Consider the following 11,574-nt stretch of genomic DNA (forward strand, 5'->3'; position numbering starts at 1 on the left):
TTTACCAACTCACCTACGCATCAATTTTGTTGAAATATGCGTATCGTTCCATTTGAGCCTACCTAACTGAGATTTGAATCATAGATTTGAATATCTAAAAGATTTCAAATGAAAAAGTTATCAACTAGACAATTATAGATCTCGTCGAGAGATACAATTTCCATATAAAATTTGTCTCAATCCGTATCCATATAAAATTATTTTCACAGGCGCCACTTAAGTGGTCCGACAGTGAACTTCACCCTGATTTGCATTTTTGTAGGCGGCTATTTGGCTATAAGGGTCATGTCCGCCTGCGAAAATAAATACCCAACGTCGGCAAAAATGCTTTTTCTTGTAGTGTCTATATGACATCTCCGTTCAAGTTTAAAGACCGGTTATGTATTTTACTCGTATTAAAATTACATGTGACATATAGTCGAACCATTAGAAATTTCACAAACAAAAACACACCATGAAATTGTCCATTGTCAGGTCGGCATGATGACGTACTACGTATCATACATATATATATCACCTTCATGCCAAGCACCCTTCCTTGATAATCATCCATTACCACACAACTCAAACCTGCAGGTATATATATTTTGCTTACTTATTACCTTCATGGCTGATGCTCACCGATGCTGCGTGACTTTAGATACGCTGGCAAACCAAAAATGGGTATATATGACCAATACGCCAACGCCAACTGCATAATTATCCTTGCCAGTAACATCGCCGACAACCGATACCCCATTCTTGCGCGCAACTTCCATGCAAGAGCAAGGGTTTGCAGAACGTTGGCATGCCCGAAGCCCATCACGACAGAAGCAGTCAGGCACACAACGAGAGCAGTCCAGCGATCGACCGGAGCAACCACCGTATAGACGGCCAACGCAAACGAAACCGCCAAGGTTCTCAACGAGCATGCGATCAATTGCAGAGAGCCTCGGAAGTACATGCGACGGACGCTCATGTCCATGAATGGCATCGCCGAGTAGATGAGCCCAAATGTTGCGAGCGAGGAGTAGACGTAGGCGAACGCCATGGCGATGACGAACGCGTGGAAGGTGTAGCTCCCGGCGAGTGTCGGTGTGCCACTGTCGTCCTGTCGGTAGCCTCCAGGTAGCGTGAAGGCCGCAGCAAACGTGACCGTGGCGATGAGCACCGACCCGACGATGGCAGCCTGCGCTAGCTTTGTCATCCTCTCGGATTCATTCTCAACATCTGCTTGAAAAGTGTAGTCCTTTTCAAAGCGGTCCCGGCGAATGTTACCGTGTTCGGCCTTGGCACATTTCAGTGTTTCGTACATCAAGTTCCGTGCAGTCTGCAGGATAAAAGAGATGAGAAAGAACAAGAGAATCTTCTAATTAAGTAAATACTGATGATTTTAAGTTTGGTGTTTAAAGGGAAACTTTGGAATAAGCTAGGTCTCATCAAAGTCCATTACCCATTTATAACTGAACTGCGGAGGAATCTTACTCTCCGCGAGATCTAGAGGAGTAAGCCCATTTTTGTTGGCTAAATTCAAGCAAACTTGCTGGTTCCCCATCAGCCAGCCGAAAATCCCAAGATCGCCTGCTTGGATGGCTAGGTGAAGAGCAGTGTTCCCATCGCTGTCTTGCATATTCAGCATCCATGACAACTTTGTGTTTCTGCAAGCAAACTTGACTACGTTGCACCTCTTCTTCTCCACAGCAACATGGAGGAAGGTCCTTCCCTTAGCGTCGGGCAAACCACCGCAATCGTGGCATTTCTCGAGTAGAATGGAGATGGCATTCAGGACACCCATCGAAGCAGCAATGTGTATGGGGAAAGATCCAGTTATATCAGGTTGAAACGCCACAGATTGTTTAACCTCCAACAGATCACATATTGGGACGTTGATCGTCCGGTAAAAGGGGAACCAACATATGTTGATAAATGAACGGTCTTGCACTGAGACAGCAAAATGAAGAGGTGTACTTCCATCTTTATCACCTCGCTCGGCAAGGACAGAAAACTTATTAGGCGTCTGTTGCACACTTTGCTCGGAATGGACTGGCGGGATGATCTCTTTGCACTCCCATCCCAGTAAATCTTTTGTGAACCCTGCGAGTGTGAGGCATCTTGGTCAAAATTTCAGCGAACTGATCTTGTAGTTTAAATGAAGGGTTAATGCGATTCATACCATTACAAGTTTACCGTATTGAAAAAAAAATAACATCATTATGGAGTATTACTATTCGTGTCACCTACTACATAGCACTACAACTTATATCGTACCATTACCATCAAGCTTTCCGCTAACACCCATCCATGTCACCCTCTTCCATTGTTGCTTCCGATAAGGACCACCACCGGATGGCGGTGTCCAAGCCTCCCATACCTCGTACAGCACCCTCCCCGCCATCCACAGAGCAGAAAAAGGGGGGGAAAGTAAAGTGGGAATGCAGTGGCATGGTCTGGGCTGGCTCATCCACCTGCAGACTCGACGACAGCGAGGTCGGGGATGACTGAAGAGATAAGAGTTGAACTGCAATGAGCAGGGGTTCCAAATTTCGGTCATTTCGGACCTCCCCACCCCCCACACCGCCGATATGATCTTATTTTAGCCGAAATTTTTAAATTTGTCCTTTTTTTGTTAATTTGGTAATAATTTGTTCAAAATTTCAGAAATTTGTGAATTTGGGTATATTGGCACCCTTTGATTGAAACGTCCAAACAAAAGATTAATCCCTGGCAATGAGAGGGACCTTCCAATCCTACCAAGGTGACGTGCAGGCAAGTATTTTCAATGGTGGTGAGACGTGCGGATTCAGCCACCCACAAGCAGTGGCAACAACAAGCCGCAAGAGCTTCTGATCTGGCGTGGACGACTGGGGAAGTGAGCTGCGGTCTCCAGATCTGGCGTCGCGGATGGACACGATGAATCACTGTCTCCAGATCAAGCGGTAGCGACAGACAGAGCGAGAGGAGATGGCGGGGAGACGCGCGAGGCCACTGCTCACTAGCCAGTGCTCACACTTCTCGTGGGTCGCCCCATGTGACGTCTGCCCGTCGTGCTACCGCTCAATGGTTGCATTGGAAGAGAGATGACGGAAATGCCCCTAAACTTGATGCCAAAGCAGCATAATTTAAAACTTTCAACTCAAATTTGAAAACTTCTAAGTCAAAGATTTGAAACATTCAACTTAGGGTTTCAAACTCTCAACTCAAATTTGAAAACATTCGAATCAAGATTTATTCAAGTTTTCAATTTTGAGTTATTTTTTTTATATTTGAGTTGATAGTTTTGAATTTTACGATGAAAGTTTAAAATTTGGGCTGAAAGATTTAAAGTCTAAAATACGTCCAAAAATTCATGAAAGAAACAATAAGATTGTGGCGCAGACGCGCCAGCTGTCGTTGGCGTGCGCGCCTACAACGGAGCCGGCGAGTCGGTGTCAAATAGGATCCTCTAGCGAGAAGACTTATAATAGTGAGAAAATTCCTTATATACCATTGAAAGTTCATCTGTTTCTCATATGCCATCGAAAATTTGGTATTCCCGTATATGCCACTAAATAATATTTTTCTTTCCCCATATGCCATCCACGTTAATTTTTTTCTTTCATCATATGCCATCGACGTTATCTGATCATTTTAGTTGGCATGGAAAGTACAAAATTACCCTTAGCATTCTTTTCCGTTCTTTCTTATGCACTGTCTCTCCATTTTATCTTCCTGAAGTGTTGGTGTTCGTCTACAACTCCACCTCTCTGGCTAAGGAAAAGGCAGCTGAATAGTCTAGAAATTTCTCAATTTTATCTTAGTTTTCTTACTACGAATATATAAAGCGGATGCATTTTTTTTGTTAATCAACTAATGTCTGTATCATGAAATTACTTACTTCCATGACAAGATGAAATTAAGCACGCAAATTTGAAGTTAAGTATACCTATTTTTTGCGACTAAATTAAGCACACGATCAGTTTGCTAAGCCGAGAGATTGTTTTGTATTTTTTTTCTAAATTGTATGCTTACATCCAGTTAGATACATTAGACTATAACTAATTAATTAAATTACTGTTATTAGTGCCATTTAAAGAGATTATTAACAATTTCTTTCTATTATCTATAAATTAACTACAAAAATGGAAGAGAAGAAATAAACGTTGCATCCAGCCATTGGTTGTGTGTTGCATCAGTAATGATTGCTAAAGTTTTAGTTATAGTTTCAAGTGAAACTCATCCTGATTTGTGCTTCACATAGCAGGAAAGGGAGTCTATGGGCAATTTTGTTATTTTTCAAAAATGCTAACACTATTTCTACTCTTGGGTGAACGGAAATTCCATTTGATGACATATATGGGAATAGCTAATTTACAATGGTATATATAAAAACTTGTGAACTTTCGGTGGCATATAAGGATTTTGGTCTATACTTAAATGTCTATAATTAAAGACTGACAAGGTGAGACTGAACTTTTTTACATTTTGGTCTTTTTTGAAAGCTTATTTTACGTATAGACTCCTAAACGAGCTTGTTTCAGGAATATACTCTTTTCTTGATGCGTGATGCTAGAGCCAAGGTTCAACGTCTTGGCGTCAATAACACTGGCACCGATAACCTCAACTCGCTCCCTAGAAATCGAGATGTAGATACCTCAACTTGCTCCCTAGTAACCGAGATGTAGATATGTTGGTACCAAATAGACTAGCACCAAGAACCTATTTGTAAAATAAATTTTATAAAAAATTGTCAATTAATTTTTTTCTTACAAATAGGACCTTAGCACCAAAGAGGCTAGCCTAAAGGCCAAGTTGTAAGAAAAGTATTTACTTCCTCCGTTACACAATATAAGTCATTCTAGCATTTCCCACATTCACATTGATGTTAATGAATCTATATATATATGTGTGTGTGTCTACATTCATTAACATCAATATGAATGTGGGAAATGCTAGAATGACTTATATTATGAAACGGAGGGAGTACATTTCAACCTATTTTTTAAAATTTATTTCATAAATAGGTCCTCAACGCAAGTCTATTTGGTGCAGACACTGGTGGAGAAACCATCTTTGGTCGGTCGACCAGATTTTACAATAGTCCCGGTTGTATTAAAAACCGAGACTAAAAATATCTTTAGTCCTAGTTTAAAAGCTACAGGGTACTTTTTTAATCTTTAGTACCGGTTGGTGTTACCAACCAGGACTAAAGATCTATTTGTAGTCCCGGTTGATAACACCAACCGGGAAAAAAGATCGCCATACGCTTTACTCTCGGTTGGTGTTACCAACCGGGACTAAAGATCTATTTATAGTCCCGGTTGGTAAAACCAACCGGGAGTAAAGATCGACGCGGAGATCGGAGAGGTGTGCGCGATCGGATCAAGGCCGGTACCTCCTCCTCTCCTTTAACTCCTGTCCTCAACCTTGTCTCCTCCTCTCATCCTTATCTCTATTCCTCTCCTTCTCCTCTCCTCCTTCTCCTCTCCTCCTCTCTACTGCCAGGGTCACGAGGGCGGCGGGTCGCGGAGGGCCGGCTGGCGCGGCGGCGGTGCGCCGCGAGGCAGTGCTTTCTCCCCTTTTTTTTTAAGAATCTAAGATTGTTCTGTGATGCATTTGATTGGATCTAAGATTGTTGTGTGATGTATTTGATTTGTATGTGATGTGAATATGTGATGAATTTTGTAGAAGTTGTGATGTAATTTTTTTTTTAAGATTTTGTGATGTATTTGAGTATTTGAGATGATCGATTTGTGGATTTGGAGGCAATTTGAGGATGATTGATTTGGGATTTTGGGGACGGGATGGAGTGAAATCAATATATTTAAAAATAATGAAGAATAGAAAATAATAAAAAGGAACCAGAAAGAGCAACCAGATTAGCCTCTTACACCAACCGGGACTAAAAATGGATTTTTACCCCTGGTTTTTTCACCCGGGACTAAAGATAGCGATCTTTAGTTCCGGATTCGTAGTCCCGGTTTGAAAACCGGGACTATAGGGTGGTTACGAACCGGGAGTAATAACCCTTTCTCCACCAGTGAGACCCCCTTCACCACACCACAGGAAGCGAGGGTGTCGGCGCCAGAGTGAACCTCGGCATCAATGACTCTGGCGCCGAGAAAAATGGACTATTCCTCGAATAAGTTTTTATACATGTTTATTCGTAAAATAATTTTTGACCAAGGTCTAAAATGTAAAATATCAAAGGTGAGACACATACAATACCTTCGCTTCTTAGAACAGAGGCGTGCAGAACATTTTGTCCGTTTGGTCCGGAGTAGGATACAAAACCATTACTTCGTGTGTGTATCATCGTTGCAATGTCGTGATATCCTAGAGAGACGGCCAGATACAACGGGGAAGTGCCTTCCATCGGAACAAGAGCCAGTTCTGAATCCACGAGCATGAGCCATTCAACCATGTCCTTGTCAGCACGGCGAACCGCCTCGTGCAAAATCGTCTCTCCATTCTCGTTCTGCTTCCTAATATCTTCCGCATAACGACCCTCCTCGCCTACAAAATTAATAGGAGATGGTATAACACCATCTTTGCCTACAAAATCATACTGTCTCCATCACAAATTAGATGTCGTTTTGATTTTTTGTTTGTAGCGTTTGACCACTTATCCTTTTATTAAAAAATAGTGCAAATATAAAAAAAATAAGTCGTAATAAAAGTACTTTTGGTAATAAAGCAAGCCACAAACAAAATAAATAATAATTTCTTAATTTTTCAAAAGACGAATGGCCAGATTGTTACAAACGAAAACTCAAAATGACGAGTACTTTGGAACGGAGGGAATATATAGTACGACGCATTACTGGCAGGGCGTGTGATGTGCGCCTCACCTCCAACGTTGCGGCCGATCAAGCCTTTGATCTCGTTGTACATCAAATTTGTGCACCGGAAGCAGATCGGACGAAGTGTTGCAGTTGTGACAGATTCTACAGGTGAAGAAGACTGACTGCTGACCTGTGGAGGAGCTTCTTGTTGGGCAATTATCCCATTATTCGGCAAGCCTCCCTCCGGACAAGATGGCGAATGGGGTGGTTTCTCTTTCAGCTGCTTGCAGTAGTCGCATGTGAAGTCCAGCAGATCCATGCCTACGGCATGCTCGCGATTTGGTGCGGACGACGATGGTCCAGCTGCTGGTGGATTGTTTCCGCCGGTGTTGCTTGAAGAAGCCATCGCCTCGCCCACGATGCTTTCTATCTCGTCAATAATGTCGCTGTAGTTTGTATGGCTCGGTCTGGATGAATAAATGTGATTGGGGGCTAGGCATATATAGACTTAGAGAGCAGATATAATAGGGTACATTCAATGGACAATAGTACTATTCATTTAAGACAGATCCTATATGGAAGAACGAGAAAACATGAGAGAGAGAGAGTACTAGTAACCGATGCTTAATCTATCGCCGGGCTGCAGCGGTAGGAAAAGCAGCATGATTAATCGTCATCCATGCATGCTGCAGCTGCAAGCTTTTCCCACCATTTGCACGCTTCCTAGCTAATTACACCAATGAGAGAGTATAGATATTGTCAAAGGTGAGAAGTCTTATAATTTTGGGTTAATTGGATCCATGCCATTGCAAATTTACACATTCAGAAAAATGAAATTACAATTCACTTTATCGGCTGGATGCCACTGGAAATTTCTAAAGTTGAATCTATGCCACTCCCGTCACTCTTTCCGTCCTTCTCTCTCACGTCGCCATCCTCACTGTCATGTCGTTGTGTGCGGGCGGAGAGAAGGTGAGGTGACGACGGCGGGGGAGAGGCCGAGGCAGTGCCGGCGAGCAGCGAGAGCACGAGGCAGGGGACAGGCCGAGGCTGCGCCGACGAGCAATGGGAGGACGACGGCGGCTTCAGAACCAGAACCCGACGACGGCGGCAGCGAGGATCTTCTGCCAAATCCAAAACCCGAATACCTCCCCGTCCGCGCCCGTCCTCGTCACCGGTAACTTCCTCGAGGACCTCCACAACCACGTCTCCCCACAGCAGGAGTGACTGCGACGGCGGCGGAGGGGGCTTGGCCGGCGCCGCCGGTGAGCGCCTCGCTCACCGGCACCTGCTTCCACCAGTCCACCTCCGCCTGACCAGCCCCGCCCTTACCCTTGCTGCGCGGCGAGGCAGCCAGCGCCGCTGCCGCCACGCAAACCAGGAGCACCCTGGATCTGGACCTGCCGATGGCAAGCGACAAGAAGCGGCGGCCATCCACTAGCACCTTCTACCGCCACCACTCGCCAACTCCGCGGGTGCACAAGATCCGACGGCAGTTGGCTACGAATCCAGCGCGGAGTACTCAACTTCCAGGCGCGAGCACACAAGGGCGCCGCCATTCCTCTCAACCTGCTTGCGCTCCTTGCCGTGATGGAGAGATGGGGTTCTCCGTCGTAGGCGCGGCGCCCGTGCTGCTCCAGCCACCGCAGCCCTCACCGCCCCAGTGCCACCGGACCAAGAACCCCGACCTCAACCGGACAGCATCTAGGCAAAGAGAAGAAGACAGGAGAAAGAAGGAAGAAACGGAAAACGAAGAAGATGGATGGAAAATGTGACGGTAGTGGTTTAAATCTAATTTTGTAAAATTCCAATGGCATGATTGCAAATAAACGAATTGTAGTGGCATTTTTCCAAATATGAAAATTTGCAATAGCATAGATCCAATTAATCCTATATTTTTTGATGAGTTGGATTTTTAATAGCCGGTTGCTGGCTATACTACTAAGCTCTTATATGTAGTGCCATGTATCATGGGCACGCATACATTTGTCCATCAAGACCCAGTCTTGTTCATGGTAATCATGGTGTCTAGTTCCAGCTAGGCATATGAAACCGAGTCTTCTGTTTCCTGATTCCAGCAATGAACGATACTTTTGTGTTAGGACTTAGGAGTCTATAGTAAGATTGCAATGATCTGTTGATATTTTATTTTAAGTGAACCTCCATGATTGTTGCTGTACACTTGGGTGTAAATTATCGATATGTTCAAATAGTTCGTGAAATGTCAACCCCATCGAGCTGAGGCGTCCTTTAGTTTATAATCCATGATTGCTCTTAACCTCTACTCCACATTTCTTCTTTTTAGTTACTCCCTCTATTTTTTAATAGATGACGCCGTTGACTTTTTCTCACATGTTTGATCATTCGTCTTATTCAAAAAGTTTACGTAATTATAATTTGTTTGGTTACGAGTTATTTTATCACTCATAATACTCTAAGTGTGATTTATATCTTATATATTTGCATAAAATTTTAGAATAAGACGAGTGGTCAAACATGTGAGAAAAAGTCAACGGTGTCATCTATTAAAAAATGGAGGTAGGATTATATAAGTTGGATGCTTTTACCTACTACCTCTATAAGGATATTTAAGGTTAAATACGGTTATTAAGAAAGTGAATAGAATTAAATAGAAAATTGTTTACACCCAAATTTGGCACCTATGGACGAAATAGGGAAAAATTGCCAAAGTTTGGAAAGTGCCGGGCTTCCTTCACAGGGCCGGTCAGACCACAGGTATGTGGGTGGTCTGACCGGCTAGTAGGGCCGGTCTGACTGCAGGTATGTGGGCGGTCAGACCGGCAGGGTCCGAGTCCGAGTCTGTTTTCGTCGGGTCTTGGGTTTCCTTGCTCGGGAAGGCATGTTTCGTGTTTCCTTTAGTTTCTATCTCGAGTTGGACGTGGAGAAGGGCCTATAGAGGGCAAGACCAACCCCCTATTTAAGGGACAAGGCCGGTTCATTGTAAAACCCTCGAATACAATCTACTTGAATCGTTCTTTTACTATGTTTTCTATTTTACCTTAGTTTAGTCCATCTTTGTCGGTTTACGCCGTAAACCGTCCGCCGTCGCTGCGAGAGTGCGACACCTCTTTGTAAGTTTGTCCTGAAAACCTTCCGTTTTGCCCACGAGACGGGTAGTTATCCTCATATCGATCTAAATCGGCCTAGAGGCTGATTTTGATCTCTAAATCGGCTTCGCTAGCCAGTTTAGCTGTTTTTCTATAAAACCCATCTTGATTTGGCCGTCTGGCTAGATCGAGGTGGTTGGTGACTCCATATCACCGCAAGGCGTTTAGGTGTTGCGATCGTGCTTGTCGACTTGTCACAGAAAGTTACCAACACGATTTTTGGCGACTCCACTGGAGAAGAGATCCGTTCATCGTCAACTCGACTTCGACTTCGCCATGACGAAGCCACCATCCAAGACGGAGGTGGAGCCATCCAATGTGATACCGGTCACATTGGATGACTTCGAAGGAGAAGATCGTAAAGTTATGGAGCAGTACATCAACGAGCTCACACGGGAGGCGTTGATGAGAGCAAGCACTAGGACTCGTCAAGGCGTGACCATCAAGCCCGGGCCACGTCCCAAGCTCGCTCCCGACGTGGTAAGCAATGATGAGGTATCACACTCTATCCAACAACAAATTGCATCTACAATAGATTCATCTATGGTTGCTTTTAAAGATCAGTTAGATGCAATTTTTAAGGGTAAATTTGATGAGTTTTTAAGGATTAAATTCGGTTCTCTTATGGATGATTACACATTAAAAGATAAAGCCTCTACCACTGCGAACCAACCTCCTATAGATCAAACGGGTAGTAAAACCAATCGAGCGGTGCACACGGCCGGTCTGACGGCCCGGTCACACCGCGATACAGCCGTCGGTCCGACCAGACCGGGTCTCAGGCCGGTCCGACCGCACATCTGGACGCCGGTCAGACCGGGCCCTGGGCCTGTCAGACCGGCGCAATTGTTCCGATACAGGGAATAGATCCGATGACTAATGCTAGTTATTTGTATCACTTTAGAACATTTGATCCTCCTGTATCTACTGCTACAAGTAGTCCTCAAGTTCCCCCACATGTTCCTAATGCTTATAAGAATGTTTCTAGGGGGTATCCTCCCGATACTAGACAAGGCCAATATAATCATATTGCGCCACAAGCACAACCTATTAGGCCACCGAATCCACCACCGAATTAACATGGGCCTAATAATATGTGGGATTATTAGGGATAAATTCAGGATTGAAACTAGGAATCGTGCTAAGGTTTGCCAAAAGCCGTATCCTGATTATTATGATAATGTACTATATCCTCGTGGTTATAGAGTTCCCGAATTTACCAAATTTAGTGGTGAGGATAGTAGGACCACATGGGAGCATGTAGGTCAATTTTTAGCGCAATGTGGTGAGGCTAATAGTGATACTTTTAAATTGCGCTTGTTTTTTTTATCTTTGTCTGGTACTGCTTTTACATGGTTTACTTCTTTACCGGCAAATTCAATTTTTACCTGGGCTCAATTAGAACAAAAATTTCATGATTATTTTCACACTAATGAAACTGAGCTTAGGTTGTCTGATTTAACATCGGTTAGGCATAAATGCAATGAATCTGTTGCTGATTATATTGAAAGGTTTAGAGATATTAAAAGCCGATGTTTTAGTTTGAAAATAACTGATAAAGATTTGGCCAACATTGCATATGATGGATTGCTTGATTCTATTAAAGAGAAATTGAATGGCCAGATATTTCTTGATGTTGATCACGTGTTGCATGAAGCTCTGGCTCAGGAAAGCCGAGTGGATGACAATGGCTTAAATGCTACCTT

At 43.7% G+C, this 11,574-nt stretch overlaps 1 protein-coding gene across 1 annotated transcript; it reads right to left on the minus strand.

The window, feature by feature from the left end:
- Window positions 1-389: 389 nt before the first annotated feature.
- LOC127785317 (protein ACCELERATED CELL DEATH 6-like) lies at window positions 390-6,470 on the minus strand. The gene is made up of 3 exons (XM_052312753.1): window positions 6,184-6,470; window positions 1,433-2,073; window positions 390-1,309 (listed from the first exon to the last, which is right to left on the minus strand). Exons 1-3 carry the CDS (start codon window positions 6,377-6,379, stop codon window positions 605-607), a joined length of 1,542 nt encoding a protein of 513 aa, XP_052168713.1. The 5' UTR covers window positions 6,380-6,470; the 3' UTR covers window positions 390-604.
- Window positions 6,471-11,574: the final 5,104 nt, after the last annotated feature.

Source organism: Oryza glaberrima, chromosome 9 (assembly GCF_000147395.1).
Source record: "Oryza glaberrima chromosome 9, OglaRS2, whole genome shotgun sequence".
Lineage (NCBI taxonomy): Eukaryota > Viridiplantae > Streptophyta > Magnoliopsida > Poales > Poaceae > Oryza > Oryza glaberrima.

Coding starts and splice junctions, on each gene's coding strand:
- LOC127785317 (XM_052312753.1), bottom strand. CDS start 6,379: ATGGTTGAATGGCTCATGCTCGTGGATTCAGAACTGGCTCTTGTTCCG. Junction 2,074..6,183: donor CTCTGTTCTAAGAAGCGAAG/GTATTGTATGTG, acceptor TCACACTCGCAG/GGTTCACAAAAGATTTACTG. Junction 1,310..1,432: donor CGCAGTTCAGTTATAAATGG/GTAATGGACTTT, acceptor TTTATCCTGCAG/ACTGCACGGAACTTGATGTA.